This window comes from Agaricus bisporus (genome assembly GCF_000300575.1).
Source record: "Agaricus bisporus var. bisporus H97 unplaced genomic scaffold AGABI2scaffold_6, whole genome shotgun sequence".
Taxonomy (NCBI): domain Eukaryota; kingdom Fungi; phylum Basidiomycota; class Agaricomycetes; order Agaricales; family Agaricaceae; genus Agaricus; species Agaricus bisporus.
The window spans coordinates 2,244,640-2,261,792 of NW_006267369.1; the positions used below are offsets into that span (position 1 = coordinate 2,244,640).

At 45.7% G+C, this 17,153-nt stretch overlaps 5 protein-coding genes across 5 annotated transcripts; 2 read left to right on the forward strand and 3 right to left on the reverse strand.

Moving 5' to 3' along the window:
- Positions 1 to 297: 297 nt before the first annotated feature.
- Positions 298 to 1,888, reverse strand: AGABI2DRAFT_193499 (hypothetical protein). Its single transcript, XM_006462201.1, has 12 exons — positions 1,836 to 1,888; positions 1,686 to 1,780; positions 1,550 to 1,632; positions 1,417 to 1,493; positions 1,328 to 1,361; positions 1,128 to 1,277; positions 1,037 to 1,076; positions 931 to 985; positions 857 to 875; positions 761 to 804; positions 579 to 706; positions 298 to 528 (listed from the first exon to the last, which is right to left on the reverse strand). Exons 1-12 carry the CDS (start codon positions 1,870 to 1,872, stop codon positions 490 to 492), a joined length of 801 nt encoding a protein of 266 aa, XP_006462264.1. The 5' UTR covers positions 1,873 to 1,888; the 3' UTR covers positions 298 to 489.
- Positions 1,889 to 2,360: 472 nt separating this feature from the next.
- On the reverse strand, positions 2,361 to 5,125 carry AGABI2DRAFT_119124 (hypothetical protein; the record flags this gene model as incomplete). The annotated part of the gene is made up of 5 exons (XM_006462202.1): positions 2,361 to 2,551; positions 2,608 to 3,320; positions 3,380 to 3,453; positions 3,504 to 3,672; positions 3,753 to 5,125. 5 exons carry the CDS (start codon positions 5,123 to 5,125, stop codon positions 2,361 to 2,363), a joined length of 2,520 nt encoding a protein of 839 aa, XP_006462265.1.
- Positions 5,126 to 7,126: 2,001 nt separating this feature from the next.
- Positions 7,127 to 8,296, forward strand: AGABI2DRAFT_137044 (hypothetical protein). Its single transcript, XM_006462203.1, has 5 exons — positions 7,127 to 7,341; positions 7,391 to 7,474; positions 7,527 to 7,688; positions 7,753 to 7,941; positions 7,998 to 8,296. Exons 1-5 carry the CDS (start codon positions 7,329 to 7,331, stop codon positions 8,093 to 8,095), a joined length of 546 nt encoding a protein of 181 aa, XP_006462266.1. The 5' UTR covers positions 7,127 to 7,328; the 3' UTR covers positions 8,096 to 8,296.
- Positions 8,297 to 11,043: 2,747 nt separating this feature from the next.
- On the reverse strand, positions 11,044 to 14,858 carry AGABI2DRAFT_47524 (hypothetical protein; the record flags this gene model as incomplete). Its single annotated transcript, XM_006462204.1, has 10 exons — positions 11,044 to 11,340; positions 11,397 to 11,714; positions 11,761 to 12,186; positions 12,235 to 12,590; positions 12,650 to 12,926; positions 12,982 to 13,195; positions 13,246 to 13,625; positions 13,674 to 13,949; positions 14,004 to 14,290; positions 14,345 to 14,858. Coding segments are annotated over 10 exons (3,345 nt in total), but the record flags the coding sequence as incomplete, so codon positions are not given.
- Positions 14,859 to 15,056: 198 nt separating this feature from the next.
- AGABI2DRAFT_143911 (hypothetical protein) lies at positions 15,057 to 16,348 on the forward strand (the record flags this gene model as incomplete). The annotated part of the gene is made up of 7 exons (XM_006462205.1): positions 15,057 to 15,368; positions 15,420 to 15,533; positions 15,587 to 15,673; positions 15,724 to 15,848; positions 15,927 to 16,026; positions 16,079 to 16,185; positions 16,234 to 16,348. 7 exons carry the CDS (start codon positions 15,057 to 15,059, stop codon positions 16,346 to 16,348), a joined length of 960 nt encoding a protein of 319 aa, XP_006462268.1.
- Positions 16,349 to 17,153: the final 805 nt, after the last annotated feature.

The window sequence follows — 17,153 nt, forward strand, 5'->3', positions numbered from 1 at the left end:
TTTGGAGAAGCAAGGTCTCACTATCATCACCCTGTCAGTTGAAGAATGGCAGCCTGATAACTGTTCGTAGTGATTGTGTTGGACGTATCTTGTTCAGGGCTCGAACATTGAGGACGTCGACCAACCACTTTCAAAAAGGAAATTACTACATATCTGTGATGTTGGGGTAGTTTCTCCATTTGGTAAGAATTCTGTGTATTGCTGTTTTGCAATGTGGGTGGTATGGAATTAATGGGTTATGGTACATATTTGCCTTAGTTGGAGCTCAGCTCGTGGGGGACCAGCACGGCCATGATACATATGTCTAAGACAATCTCATTTTTCAATAATTTCTATGCTGATGGACTCATAGTCATAGAACAGTCGTCAGATGCGGTAGAAACCAGTAATCTTTATCCTCACGGTGATCGCAACAATTCCGGCCTTACGAAGCGTATTTTGTGAAACCAAAATTGTACCAGAGTGGTATAGACACTTTGAGTCCTGGGATTACAAACAAAATGGTTTTGTGGCGGAGATTCCAAAATACTATGATTGCTATGAGTACCAAAATATATGAGAATATAGTCTAAGCCTACCGTCCAATGTGCAGGATTGATTCCTCTGGTAGGTATAGAAGCCGAACACGTAGGATCTTCACCATCCGCCGCACAAGCTCGAGTAGTTTCTTCAGATGCTGGAGTTGTATATTGCCAATATTCGATCCCTAAAGACGTTGGGAATATGAATGATATATATTGGCAGACGAAATAAAACGTACCATGGTGGCGGTACCCTAAGGCTGTGGGAATGATGGTCGGGACGCTGTATTACATCGTTCAAGGTTGATACAGGTGATCAAGGAACATAACCGCACCCGTCGTTGGCATGAACCACTGGATGGCAGTAATAGTTAGAATCGAGAGTTACGAGACAAGATTGACGCCTCACCTCGATGAGCGTTCTCGCCGAATAAGCCGTTTACATACATCGCGAATTCTTTGTTCTAAGAAAAGCAATCACTAGCTATACAAGATGTAAGATTGACGAAGCGTACCCCGGCCCTTGGGGCACCATATGAATACGTTCTCACAGGACTAGGAATGATTTAGCTTAAATCCCCGATAAGACCGGAGAGCTGATCGTACGTCTTTGGATATTGTTGTTTAAACGTGACGGCGCTGAAGAGTGAAAGGACGCCACCCAGAGAATGTCCGGTGGTGACGATAGCATAATCCGGGTGAAATTTTATTTGCTGAGCGATGATGATGCGAACTTCAACAGCAATAGAGTCCCAGCTGTCCAAGCGTCAAAAAGCTGAACAATGTAGTGGAAGAATTTTACAGACGACAAAAGAAAGCCAGTGTGTACCTTGACTGCAGCTAAACTGGAGTTAGATCGCTCACTGATGCGACAAACACTATGTTCGATGCTCACGTGGTGCTTTCACCCCGGGTGCAATGAATGGGACGAGAAGAAGTTGGACATCGGCAACAAAGTCGAGAATCGAAGAACTGGTGACCATAGGTTCACCATCATCAACGAGTCAATATCCTGTCACTGTTCGTACCTTCCTCGGAACGCTACTATGATTTCACGACGGTCATCATCTCTCGCCACATATCCTTGAATATCTCCGCCTAGGCTGGAAAACTACGCCTCAACGGTGACTTTAAAGCTCTGATCTGGAATATAAGTTGACATACTGGCAATACAAGCTTCTTTCCATTCGGGCGGGGACAAATTACGCTGTATGCTGATGAAGCAAACTTGAAGTAGTGCACCAGGTCTTGGTACAACGCTAGAAACGAATGTGTCATTTTTGGGTGTAATGATATAGGTGAGAAAAGGTTCACCTGGACTGATAGAGCCGGTTGTGTAAGTAGAGTCCATTGGTCCTGCGAGCGCAGAAGAAAAAGCATGTTTGCTAGTTGCTTTGAGCAGTCTATTTTTGGTATGCCAATTTCGGGAGGAGCCGATTCAACCAAAGAATAGAACACAAACATGAATAAACCCCACCCCGACAACGAAAGTATCAAACCGAGCCCTCGTCAGTGAATTGGATGGTGTGAAATGTCAGTAGCTGGGTTCGTTTGATATATTGGTTTAAATGATGGAAATTCGATTCAATATTCAAAGATAAGGTTAGGACTATATACACGTTTCTCGTGTCGCATGATCTGGATAATATTTACTACTGGAGCGTGATGAATGCACGGGGCATTGGCAACGTCTCGTATTCCCCCAGTGGCTCAGATCTTAGAGTTTCCTAAGCGCATGAAATTATTGAAGATTGTCTGGTCGATACTCAAATAAGTTTTCAAAGAACATGGCTACAAATTGAGAAGATACCTACGTGTTCTCGGCCGTCTACTCGACGTCTATCGTGATGATGTAGCTTTAGGTTTGTCGTGAATATCATCCAGTAAGATATCTCCATCGCTGGTGTTGAAATCTAGCAAAGATGGTTCTCCGGAGACACTGCGTCCTTGTGTAATAGTTGACCGCTTGACCCGGACTTGAGGCGAGGCCACCAATGTGCGAGAGCTTTCCACCACATAATCTGCCTGATCTACAATATTTTGCCGTTAGAACACCTTATATTATTGAATAGTGATGATCACCAACTCCGAAGGTGCGGACGTGAGCGTGAATGACTTATTGGACTTCTCCCTCTCTCTTCATCTAAGGCCTTCTGAATATCGGAAGGTCGACTGCTGGTGAAAGTTTGTTGGTGATGAGGAGAGACGGAACGAGCCGAGGGCGGTTCTCTTGATATAACAGCTTCGCCACTCGGGGGATTTTTTTGCCGCTTTGAGCTTTTATGTGCGGCGAGCGGCTGAAAAGAAGTGGCTACAGATGTATGATTCGATTTTTTTGAATATGTGGTATGATTGGGAGGGGGTGGATATGCAGGAGGTGAATTCGACGAATTGGGAGTTGACTGCCTTGGGCTGACAGTGGCTCGATCTCGGCAGGGGCTTTCCGGGTCAACACGATCTTGGTCATGTCCCGTTGGCCCTCCGGGACCTGTTCCTCCTGCTACAGGTTCATCGGTAGCGGAATACTCGGGTGGTAAGATAGGCATCGTGCGAGACATTGGAGGTGCAGAAAAAGCTTCTGCACGGAGCCTCCAGGCTTCGTCCATCCTGGAACCAAAACGGTTTAAAGTCCTAAATATAAAAATACCATATGCGACACCCGTTGCGAGTACAATACAAATGAAAATGCGCATCCCAAGCTCGATAGAAGGTGAAACATCGAATTTATGGTCGGGTGGAAGTTCTGCTTTTGCTCGCCACATGAAGGACATTATACACACTATGAAGGTGACGATTGACCTAGAAACCAGGCAATGAGATGTGGGCCATTCTCCAGGTCAATCAAGACCGTGACTTACCAGCACATCCACACAGCCGGCATGGCCAACATAACCCAAACATTCCAAAAAATCTCTTGTGCCTTGAGGGCTTCCTAAGCAAAATTAATACTTCACTCAAAAGCTGGAAATTTTTTCGACTTACAAACGCCCATGCGGCAGCTTTGTGGGGTTTACGCATTGTTGGAAAGCAGATGATGAACAAACAATCATACAAGGAGCTCAACAAGGCGCAAATGAGGGACCAAAAAGCCAAATAGCGTGTTACGGGATCATCTGTTGCTCCGTTAATTTGGAACATGGTAACAATTGCTCTGAAAAAGTGAAATCAATTTCGTGGCGTCGAATTCAGGGAGGGGTTTACGGAATTCAGGGAGGGGTTTACGAAACTCACGGAAGAAGCAATACAGAGACGACATTGAAGGTCTCCCATTCTCTGACGAACCTGTTAATCAAAAGCTCCCAAGCATCTTTCAACCGGTCGTATTTCTTTTGGGGATTCAAGTTCCCTCCATGTGCATGCTCATGATCGTTGGCCGTGACCGCTGCCTCATGATCATTAGTCGTGACCGCTGTCACGGCCATTGCTTCAATTTCTTCTGGTGCCAAGTCCGCCTCCTCGAAAATCCGAGCAACTCGTAAGAAATATAATGCCGGTAGGCGGAAAAGGAAAAGTAGATACAATTGGCGAGGAAGGGTATCCGCTATGAAAAATTTCGCATAGTCATTCAGGGTGTATTGTTGTGGTTTATCCACTTGTGGGATCTGTAGGACTCTGTCCCCACCGGACACGCTCGCACAAGATATCGGGGAATCAAGTCCATGCTTTGAATTGACTGGCGACGAAGTTGTAGGAGGAAGGGAATGAACTTCGGGTGTATGTCGGGACTCGATCTCCGATGTCTCGTGGAAAACAATGCGTGAAACCGGTTTAGGGGCGAAAATTATTTGTGGACGTTCCAAGGTTAATAGAGGTTTGATGGGTTGCAGTTGCTTGTTTTCTTGATTCTCCTGGATTGCGGACTCAGGTTTCGGGCTCAGTTGATCTTTCGGAGGTGAGTAAAATGAGGAAGACAAGTCTTGAAGATGAACATAAGGGTGATACCTCGGCCGCGGGCTTGCAAGAACAGCGTCAGGCGAGGAATCGACCGCTCCTCCAGGTCCATGGCGATAATTAGTAGGGGAAAGTGGGGATTTGGGCCGTGAACTCGGTTGTGGGCTTATGAAAACAGTGCTAGAGGAAGAATCGACCGCTCCTCCACGTCCATAGCGATAGTTGGTAGGGGAGAGTGGGGATTTTGGCCGTGAGTATGGAGGATAAGTTAGGGAGAGCGGTGAATCATAGTCGAGGTTATATCTTCCTAGTGGGGAACGGGAACGGGAAGGGCGGGAAGAACGCATAGACTTGGATCTAGTAACAAGATCTTTCGAAGTATCCAGACCGCTCGAGCCACGTATTGGGAAAGGGGAGGTTGCAATGCGGTGTTTATATTGCGGACTTGATATTCGAGGGGAAGGAGGAGTCCGACTGCGCACAAGAGACCTTGAGAGACGTCCATCTCGAGATTCTGGTAGAGAAATTGGTGGGTGAAGAGGAGATAAACCATTTCGTAGCTCCAATTCAGGTGAAAGAGGACGGGGACGAGTTTTTGGCGTTTGAGGAATAGCGAAAGGATCATATGGCTGGAACTTTGTACGGTTGAAACGAGGACTCGAATGGCGAGAGCCGACGAAGTCTTGCCTGCTTTCCAGGTCGTTAGACAACATAATGAGAAAAGGTTAAGGAGAGAACAGTTGTGAGCGCTGTGGACATCCAGTGAGAGTTAAGGCGCTTGATAACGGAAAAGAAGCACATAACGCTTGAAATGACAGGCTTCCCTGACATCCCTTATGATCAAATGCCAATTCAAGCGCCCTCATATGCGACCACAACGGCGGCAGACACGTAGACCTATTAGCTCCATTCAACCCAATGAGAGATCAAAACTGCAAAGCTAGTAGACAAATAGTAGAGCAAGTCTAAGCATCTCGAGTATACCCTCAACTTGAGAGCTACAGTTCGAATTCGACGTTTGTTTGAGTCGTTTCTCGTGGTTAAATTGAGAACAGCTTACAGGCGCCTTACCGGCTCGCTCATATGCCGGCTGATCACGAGGGAAGGCGTAAATAGAAACAAATAGAAGCGTTTTCTCTCCCTGGCAGTCAAATGTCTCTCTATCCTTGTCGTGATAAATACCAGCTGATATGAGATTCGGTCGCAACAGTGTACATGGCAATTCTGTATACCTTGCTTTCAATCGTCTTTCCTCACTGGTCTCTAGAAGTCTCGCACCGTTCCCACACTGAGAACTTCCAACAAATCAACTGATATCATCTAAGCGAAATTCTGATGGCTTTGAAACCACACTTAGATAATGATCAATGATCGAGCAGTTCAGCCATGATCAATCGTCACCTCAGTCGCGAGCGAAGGGTCTCCTTTGTCGCGCTCACTCCAAAAAACTTGGGTATGAGTTTCCAACCTATGTGTTGTAAGATGAAATATGGTTGAGAAGAGGCACTGTCAGACAAACGGGGGTGATCGCTGATCGAACTACCGAAACTGTTGATCACCATATTTACTGACAGTGCGATTCTATTTTTAGTATTAAGAAATCTGGAAGTCTGAAAATTGAAAAACTCTGGAATGACCAGGGGTGTTCTAAAAAAAAGTTAGACTCTGGATCTGGAAATTAGGAAAAAAATCCTACGAATGGTCGTCCAATATATAAAGTCTAGAGCACTAAGATCTGATCCGCAAAGGGGCGTGCGACTTTGCATTCCTATTTTTACCACTCACGCCACACAACCACGACGGATTCAGCCGACGAAGAGATTAGCACTGTCAGTCGCTTACTCGGTTTTAAAGAAAATGCGGACTTGCGAGCCATTCTCCTGACGTTTGAAGGTGGCTGCAGTTTACAGCTAACCTTGATTGAAAAACTCTAGCCACATGCACGTGAGCAGCAGTTCAAACATTTCAACTGCGATGGTCTCTCGTGTATTAGAACCATGGTGTTGAGTAACAATTCACGATATATGTTCCTCACAGTCTGCTCACAAAAGTGTTGGGGTGACTGTTGAATATCGTCGAACAATGAAGTCGGAACGGGGCCGATCATGATAACTTTTTTGGTAATCGGCTGGTAACCCCTAACCCGATCACCACCAACCGATTACCGAATAAGCTGTAGGTAACTCAAGGTTTCCAATTCCGCCAGCCTCTAGCATTAAACCCTTCAAAGCCTTCATTCATAAAGCACGACGTCACTGTGTACCCTACACGCTCGGCAGCAAGAGAGTCCGCAATCACTCGGCAAATGACTCGGCAAACAGCTACACCGAGTTCCTCAGGAGGGGACCCCGGACTGTCGGATAAAGGGCGCGTTCTCCGATCGAGACCAATACGACCTTGGTCAAGCCAATAATGCCTTGCGAGACCGATCAAAATTAGGATGCTTGATGAGTCAAGGCTTCGAAATGCCTTATGGTGTGTGCGTTTCTAGCTATCACGCCATGCTTACTGGCAGATCATCCTCATCCTCCTTAACATACTCAACCGATACCATGTAATAGGAATGACAAGTCTGAACTTGACCAGTAGTGGCATAAGTATCAATCCGGGGGACTCTTTTCAGCGGCGGCAACCGAATTTGGGATTCCCGCGGCATGCATTCTGGGGTACAAGTTCCCAAGAGTTCACCTGGCTCCTCCGGGCTTCGATATCATTGGAGTGTCACGGAATCAATTTCAAAAATATCTCAGCCTGTTTGTCCCGCCCAATATAAAAGCACGTCGAAATACCGCAACCAAATTTCCCGCGAGCCCTTGCTTCAATCAAGTCTCTCACTGTCTTCCTTGCTCAACATCCGTGCCATCGTTCCTCGTGGTACTGATCCTCTTGACCTCTGAATTAGAAACTTAGCACGAAATGGGTCAACCTGGTGAGCAAACACTGTCAAAAGTCATTTTCACCGCTGAACTCAAGTACAGAGCTCGCGGAGCACCGCCGTCGTTTTGCCATCTCCACTCGATCGGTCCTCTATTTCCTCGCCTTCTTTTGGATCTTTGGCTTCAGTGCGTTATCTACCTATCTGTCCTCTGCGATTTCTCAACAATACTACTTTAGCTGTCGCTGAGCTCGGCTTGGTTGGCCACCAGCTGCATAGATACGGCAACAGCTACGAAAATTACGCCAACAACCAGTACAAGCATGGCTTAGGCATCCTATTGTTCTCGGTTGTCGCGTCTCTGCTGGTCACGCTTTCCCACCCTTGGCTTAGCGTTTGGAGTACGTATCTTTACGCCACTGTTTCCCCGCCTTGATGCTGATCAGTCAATATGGGAATCGGCAGTCATCTCGATTTGTAGCTTCATCATGGCAGTTTTCTTCGGTACCGGTGCGGGTATTATCCAACAAGATGCTCCCTTCACTGGCCATGGTTGTAAGAGGAAACCTTTGGAAGATTACCCGGTTGCGTGGCGGCCATATGTTGTCGAATGTGATAACATTATTGCTATCCAGGGTGTTGCTTGGTCTCTCTGTTAGTCGCTGAATTTACCACCTTACCTTCTGCTTACTGAAATTCTGTTCCCACAGGGGTCTTGTATATATTCCTTTGGGTTGGTACCCTCATCCAGAAACTCAGAGTTTCCGTTCGCGCAACTCCTGAGAACTTTTATGGTTCCAAAGTATAAAAAACCTAGTGACAACGATTCCCCTGTTGGATATGATGAATACGACTTCTGGTCCCCCCATAATAGTTAGCGAAAACTTCGTGATTCTTCTCAAACCTTTTGTACGAAATTTTATACATCTTGTACGCGGAGCCTCTTCCCCTGCTTTGTACGTTCTTATTCGTAATGACACCATATATTTCTTTACGACCCGGTAGCGAGAAAATGGGGATGCTATTCTTGCAGCTACTAGAGCAATATAAGTAATAGCAGAAAGACAACTGTACATGTGCGTGCTACTTGTGTAGCGTGAGCTTGAATCTGTTAGATCCGGAGCATGTGCATGAATGCTGGATGCTAGAAGACAAAATCATCAAGGTCTAACTTCGTCGGGGGTAACCGGGGTAAACAAGAGAGATTCCCAGTAGACACTGGAGGTGTCCATGGGGACCTTCATTTGATTGATGTAACTTCCACAAAGCAGCTGTAGTTGTAATCTTCCCATGAAGTACCGTCTGGCCATGGGCACCATTGTGGTGGGACGAAATCAGTGACATAGCAATTAGTGACTGCGCGGCGACCCGTCTGGGAAAGTGCTTCGAGCGTGACAGTAATGCCCTCTTGCCTCCAGACCGCACTTTTACCGCACTATCGCCTCTCTTCTTAAACGATTAATTCAGTGCCCCAAATTCATCATTGTCAAGAGAGCTAGGCATGCCGCATGTGATATGTACCTAGGAACACTTGGAAGACTAGGCGCGATCACAACATATAGCGAAGTGCCTACCTTCCAAGAATAGTTCACATCTGACCGAATGAAGACACGCTGAAGCAATTTGTGAAACCGAGAGCGGAAGACCCTGGCTTTATTCCGCATACCGGAACCATCATCAGGATGGAAGTTTACAACACCCTGTACTACTAAAGAATGATTAATTGCAACAGTGGAGGATCGTGCTCGATAGCCCGTGGCCTTCTATTCAACAAAATGTTGAGACAAATCTTTCTGTAGAGCCCAACGTCTTGTATTTTTTTCCCCGCGCAAGCTTGCCGACTGTTTTCAATAGAAGTCCATGAGTGTGACGTCATTTTAATTACACAGTAACAGACAGTAAAACTAGATGCAAACCCTGGTACGCTGTCCTGAGCGGCTTTTGGAGAAAATTGGGAACTGGACCGGCCTGTGACGTGAAGGAAAGGGAAAGTAGTAGGTAATTTGGTGAGAAAGGAACTGGTGAATAGAGCGAAGGGCCCTTGGTCTGGGGTAAATGCAGGGACAGAAAGCTCGGCGAAACATATCTTCGAGACGGCACTGGACTACTCTGTGCCTACGTAGGCCGCCGGGGTGTAATTCCTCATTTATACCAACCGATTCTGGTTAAAGAGGGCCGCTTGCGCGGTCGTCGTTTGGAAGATGGAGTTTGTAATCACCAGGGTGGAATGGCAAAGGGTGCGACGATAACCCCTCGCGAAGGGTGGGCTGTCTCGAAAAGCTTCTTCCTGCCAATCGACGGAGTGGGGCGAGTGAGAGACGGGGGAGACTTCTCCGAGACTGTTCTACCAGCGAGCTATAGTTCAACGGGGAGATTAGTATGTTAGAAGATAACTTGGTTTGGGGGGTATTGCTCAGGCAAGTGATTGCGCGATGACCAAGTACCCAAGTGGACAGATGAATCCAGAACGTGTTTGGCCGACTGAGGTTGATTGTGAGCACACGGAATTACCGGTCCTAAGCAGATGGCCGAGGCCTCGGTGTCTATAACGAGGCAGCGTCTGGTTTGGCTGTTCGTGCACCTTCTGGTCTATTTCGAAATGGCCTCTCGTACTACGGCGTTAGTGATGCCATACCCGAACATAATCATGGTGGCATATTGCTTCTAATTCCTACTCTCGATGAAGTGCGGTCTGCATTATGGCCGAATACTGCACTTCTGCAGACCATATATACGGACTGAAGAAGCTTGTCATGAAAGCAGGGAAATGGGAGATCCAGACACGTGTCCTGCCCGGAATTACCTGTACAGTCTTCTAGGTCCTCAGTAGGGTAGCACGAGTAGGGCTTGGGTGGGAAGCAAGATAAAACAGTTATTCAGCGAAAATATGCAGCGCGAGGTGCGACAGGACAGAGTAAGAGTATAACTAATCAAATGTTTGAGCGGAACCTAATGATACCAAACAGATGCACACACAAGGCATACGCCGAGAAATCACAACTAGCAAAGCTCTACCACGCCCAATCTGAAAATTTGTAATCGTGATGTGAAGGATCCAGGTCAACCCGACCTCGGTCTGCTACATCAGTCTGGTATACTGATACCCCGTATCAACGTGAATATAAATACCTCATTTTCAACTCATGGCAATGTAGCCGTTCACATTTGCACCATGTTCTTTAGTCACCACTCGGAAACAGTTACTGATATGTCACTATCATCTAGGGTAAAGACTCGACGTATGTGAGGAAACATCTTTCTTCTATGTGTTGTCCATGTATTATTCATGTTGATAGAGGGTTTGTCTCGCATTTCGGTTGCCAGTTGCTAGCATCGGCCGACCTGTTTGGCCCTAACATCCCAGAAGAGGCAACGGTTCGCGCGGTCACTCACGTGGTCAAGTTGAAGTTTCGCGTTCCGTTTTCTTCACATTCTTCCACCAGCACTACTACAACCTTAAGGCAGAGTTAAACTGTGCAATCCTGGCTTGTCCGGTTCCATTGGCACTCTGGTTTATGATTTCGTGCTTTTCCTACTTCCAAATGTACTTCCTATCTGGTCCTCTCTGCACGATCTGCGCTTGGCAAAATTCTGGCTGCACTGCATAGGCACTTTAACATTACGAAGTTACTCGACCCTCTTCCGCTTGGCACCTCCTCCTCTCGCACCATTGGTTTCCTGTTCACCTGCTCGAACATCTCCCCCGCCCTTATTGCTTGCTTGCTGAGAGGTCTGAAGGCGCCCTACTTGTTGTTTGTGCTGCTTTCCTCGGTCGTCATAAATAGGAATGGGTTTGAACAGGCTTCTTGGCAGCACTTGACGAATGAGGTGCGCATGGTGAAATGCATGCGTGTTTATGATGAATCTTTGCACGTCTGAGTGAATGATGGTGTCTCGCGTTGTCCCACTATCGGTGCGTTCCTGCCTAATGACCTCAGTTCCACTGGCTGAACACTTCCCGTTGTAGCAGTCATGTTGTACATTGTAGTCAAAAAGGATGTCCTGTGTAATCGTAGTCAATGAACATGTATTAGGTAGCAAGATGAATAGGGACTCGCTTTTCCGGGTACAACTATGAGCCTCCTTTCACTGAAAGGCTGAAGTAGAACAGGCATTCCAAAGATGGGATGCCGTTCGGATGCCAACTCGAAAGTTTCAACTAGCACAAGTGTGGCCTCTTTGTCGTTCACTGGACAGAGAATTTCGATGATGCGACCAGTCAATATCTGACCGGCCACAATAGGTGAGTTCGCGAAAACCCAATGCCCAATAGAACACTTGTTATGGTATGCTGATATCATACTCTTGCCACGGTGCCAGGAAATTGAGCTCCACTCGGAGCGTTGGTTGATAGACTGGGATGACTGGGTTTCATTCCATTTTATGGATATGTATTGTTTCCGTCCCGATGGGTAACTCTGTTGCGCCTCGAGACTGATCTTGCCTAACTCAAAATTAATCATTGACCAGTACATGTAGCATTAAATTAGACTCACCAGCGATCAATGGTGGCTCCACTTCAGGCCAGCCATACAGTGATTTCAATGTCGCATTCGTAGATACAAAGGTACGGATAGCAGTACCAGATGGTTTCCATTCTCTCGCAGATTGTGAATACCATTGAGCGCCTGATAGAAGGTGCTTTACCGTTTCTTGGCGAGCCAGCTGGTAGGCAATATCTCGACTCGGAGCCTGGTGATTAGATAGAATCGAGCATGCCCGGAATACAGAATTGAATGACTCGTAACCCTCTGTGATAACCCCGACGAGTGGCCCAAATCGTGCAATGTCTTCTCGGACATGTACCAATAAATGGTATTTGATTTTCTTAATGATTTTCGAGGGGTCAATGTCTGCTGCTAGGTCTAGCACATTGGCGACAGCAATATCAATATCATCCTATGCTGTTCAGTCTAAAATCACGGCTCAAAAAGAGCAAAAGCTTACCAGATAGCTTTTCATATCTTGGATTTCTGGGAACCAGAGAAGCGCCCCAAGCTCTCCAATTGCTCTCGTGAGCGCAAGAACTTCATTGTCTACAAGATCGTATACCTGAAAAATGTTGACTTGGCAGAGAATCTTCAGTTGTCGACCAATTAATGAGTTTGCGTACTGCATGATATAGCTTGCCTGAAAAGACTCGACTGAAAGACTGTCACGGTTTACAGCTTGTAAACGAGTCATATACTTCTTTTTTTTTTCTGCATTAAATGTTGTGTGTGTTGCGTGCCATAGATACTTCACAATGCCGAGCAGAACTGTATGAAGGAGTTCAATGGGCGTATCTCTTGATATGTCCCAGTCTAGAATAGTCTTGCTTGATTAACTGACTCGTTAATGTGATTGTGTAGGTAACGCTTACCTTCGAGAAGTAAATAACTGTTATAAACCAGGTCCATATTATTATTTACCCAGTTTGTTAATGTGCCTCGTATTATAGGAGTTGGTATTTCTGGGTTCGCTTTCTGAAACTCGCGTGAACAGTGTATAAACTTCTCAATCCAATGTTGAGTGTAACCATCTTTGACGCCTTGCCTCGACTGCATATCCTTTACAGTTTGAGCCACACCTAGACATGCAGCACCAATTTGTTTCTCAAGTTCCTGCAGGGTCTCTGTCTGAGAGCGTGGCTGACCGGGCTATAACAAAATTGTGTGGCAGTATTTTTGGTAACTTGTCAACGTAACGACTTACTCGAAAGAATGACTCATATACGGCATCGGTCCTTTTCTCTTCCTGACTCCCACCAACATGGCACTTGCGACAGGGAAAGTTACCGACACTGCCAATGTGGCCACATATTTCACTTTGCGAAGGGTTATCACCTGGGCCGCAATTACATCTAATCTTGAAGCGGATATATTGGTCGTTGGGGACCCTGACACGGACAGGCTGGTCATGTGTTGACCTGCCTTTCATCGATAAGCGTGTTTCTTTTCCCTGATAGACTGCTCTTACTTTAAAATTTCCAGAACACTTTGAAACTGTTCAGGAACCTGGGCCGTTGGTGAAGTTGATATGAACCTAATATTGTAGTTATGCTGCAGGTGTTTTCGAGGAAGATTTCGGTGAGTGATGTAAATATTCCAGTGTTTATTCCAGCTCTTCGACTGATTTCCCGATACATCATCACCAAAGACGTCAATGAAGCTTGTATATAGAGGCTCTCCCTCAGCCAGAGCTCTGTCAGGATTTGGCATACGCTGGGTATGCCCACTCGCTGTTGTTTCCCTGCTCCATTGTGGAATCTTATCTTCGTCCATGAGATCGAGCATATTCTTTTCCAGATTCTTGGTGCAGATTCGAATCAGCTGTGTATCATTAATCGTTGCGATAGACTGGATGAAAGTGAGTTTTTATAGTACACCGAAATCCCATATACTCACGTCTTCGTCAAAGTCAATTGGCCATGCATCTGCATAAATTACTCGATCGGCCTCATTTTCTAACCAGCGAATCGGAACGATTAAGCGTCCACCTTTTAGGGATGCAGGCTCATCGATATAATAATGCCGATTTCCATCAGCATACATTGGGCTTAAGAGGTGAGGGTCCATTTCATTTCTCCACTTTGAAGCGTGCCATATTTCGGATATAATGCCGTTTCGTGGGATCACAGGATACACATGAAGGTGAGGGTAGAGCAAGGGATTTGCCCAGTCCTTATCGCATGTGGTGAGTGAAGCCTAGTTGCATTTACGGTAAATGAGACTTACATTCGCTATCAGTGCCCGTGGATCATTGAATGAGAACATATTTCCCTTTGGTGATCGTCGATGATAAGTCACAACACCCGCCTCTTTTTGCAAGTCGCTCTGTGCTTTGCGCAGCCCAGCAAATGACGGGACGTTCTTCACATTAACTGCCCGAAGCAGCCAGAGAATTGATTTCATTATTGGGCCTGATATACGCAAGCGCGGCAAGTTATCGATCGTATCAAGCAAAAAGATTAGTTTTGATGGGTAAGGATACCATGCATTTGTGTCGTCGTTGTCATCTTTTACTGATACACGTTAACGTTAACAACAATCATAGACCAGTGAGCCTTCTTACTCACAGAAATCAATGGTTGCCTCTTCAATACTAATCTCTGGTCCGTTTGAAAGGTCAAACTCTGCAGGATCCATGACATGTTCTTCCGCCTCATCTCCGATATCAGTCCATGAAGTCCACTGCAGGAGCTCAGTATCAAGTTGTTGCTCTAATTGAATGCATAGCTCTTCAACAGGTTTTCCCAACAGGTTGGCATCGGAATTCAAGTCGTGAGTTTCCCAGAATTCGGTCTCAGCACTAGACTCGGCTTCAAGACCAACAGGCCTGATAGTTGGACTCTGATATAGTGGATGGGCTGGAACGGGTAGTGGAATGACTTTATCTGTGTTGCGCATGGCTTGATTGAACAGTTCGGCTGAGGTATGCTCTCGTTCAAGTATTTCTGTCGCAACTGCTACTGATCTTTGATGTGTAGTACTATTCAAGTGCGACTTCAAACTTCGTTGTTGGATCCATTCTCCTTTATATGTAAGTGCATTGTGTTCCAGGCAGAGGCAGCATCGTATACGTTTATCGTCTCTTGTCTCGATATCTAAAACAGTAAGTGTTTCCATTAGGTCTTAGAGCACGGAAATATACTTACCAATTGGTAGTGTAGCTTTTTTGCGTCCACGCATAACTGAAGATACTCAGCGGGTATTTTCCTTATGCAGTTATTATGAATATTTGTAATATTTGCTCAAATTTTCCTGAACCTCGCTCCGTCTCCTTCCGCGATGCCGACCACTCAAGCAGGATTACCAGAACCTTCCGATGGGGTAGACTCTCGACTTCTCCAGTTCTTGAATGCATCCAGTGACGATGACGATGATATTGTTTATTCCAATACATCAGTCCAAGAACCCCGAGAGCAGTCAGTGGAGCAAGATGAGGAAACCTCACCATCGGCGACACCTCAAGGTTCTGAGTTGTCGCGTGAGCTTTTAACACCTCTTACGCTCAGGAACTCAGCTGCTACACTTGTACGCATGGCCCGCAGGCAGCAACTCCACCCATATCAGGTCACCAAGGTCGAAAATCTCATGACAGTGAGTGCTTAACGTTCACTTACTATTTACTTATTATATCTTTCCAACCAGCATTCGCTACCTGTCCAGATCGGTATAATGTGCATAGAACTGTACGCACTACAAAACCAGGTTGACAAGGTTTTGTTGCACCAACCGCCTTTCACCGTTAGCAAAGCCCTCAACGTAAGTTCATATATCTGACTTGAATTGCGTTGTCTCAACTAACTCAATATTAGGACACAATTGCTAGTTATGCGCTTGGCGTGATTCTGTCCGAGAATCTACGCATGTACAAAGGTAGTATGCCAACTGAATATACAATGGTATGTTTGAGTGTCATAATCAATAATATAATATACTCACATGTTTATAGGCCGTCATTCAGAAGAATGATATTAATATTCCTCCAAACCTGAAGCAAGATCCGTATGCATCAAACGTCGTTACAAGTGCTATCAGCGCTGAGCTAACTCAAATCCGCCATCGCATCAAAGAATGGTATTTCTTTTTCTCTATTAACCATCATTAATCTCATGTGTCGAGTCATTGATCGAGTCATTAATAGATTAAAGAAAGCATTACTAAAGAATGGTCAATATACCACCTCGCACAGAAGGTAGTTGAAGGCTCACAATGCACTGTGTCCGTGCCTCTCTGTGCACGTCTCGCTCTGATGGTACGGCCCCGACTTCTTGAGCTTGCAAACTCCACTAACAAATCTGTTGTAGCGTGAAGTTTTTTGTTCTAATGATGGATCGGACTTTTGGGATAAGGTTGATATACGTCTTGAGCATATTCGGAAGATTTCAAATGGTAATGCGGCTGGTATCCGAAAGTACGTTGTCTCTGAATTTAACTAGAATGTTCTACTAACCACCTCTAGAATTTTATCTGGGATACTCAAGGATGATCGGAGCAAGTATGCACACGCGGGTCCTCAGCTAGACATACCTCGGGTAGCTTGTAATTTCCAACAGTCCATCGATGACAGTCTCTGAACAGTCCCCACACATGTTTTAATTATCATTTAAATCTATATTGTTATTGGCTTTTCTGTTTAATCTCCACGCAAACTCATGCAAAGTAGTCGAGGACCAGCCAAATGATACCTCCCTCTCAAGATTGACAAAGATGAACTTCAGCTTCCATATACCTGCCTGCACCTCATACGAGGCTGAATGGTGGTACCCAACTATCATGACAGATCACGCTATACCAGTGTCAGTAGTCATATAGTACTGGTGTTGAATTTCACATCAAAATGATATAGCGAAGAGGTGTCAGTGTAACATGAGATTGTGTAACAATCCTATTAGAGCGATTGCCACGTTTGTTTGACGTGGGTCGACATGGGTGCCATATGAGTGCGTCACGGTATGGTGTGATGGCTTCACATTTTTGTGACCTCGCATCAGAATGGCCGTGTACACCTTCAATCGGTCCCTTCTTGAGATTTATTTCAATCTTATGTAGGACGACCTGACCTTCCATTGTACACGCTTGAATCATGCACGACGTTAGATCATGTTCAGTGAGTTTCTACCTTTACATCATATAAGGGCGTCGTTTGACATAAGTCGAGCTCAATAATTCTCGGCTATGTTCGCAAGCTCGATGTAGTTCTCTCTCAGCACTTCTTGCATAGATGTGCAGTAAACAGCAGAAGTTTATCGTCAGGAGGTAGAAGGTCTTAAGCGTCTTCCGCAAGGATCTATAGCGAACCGAAGTCGAAAAGATGGGTCCGGGATGTTTTTTCCTCGATATACTCGGCTTTGAGTCGAATGCTCTGACCTCAATCAAATG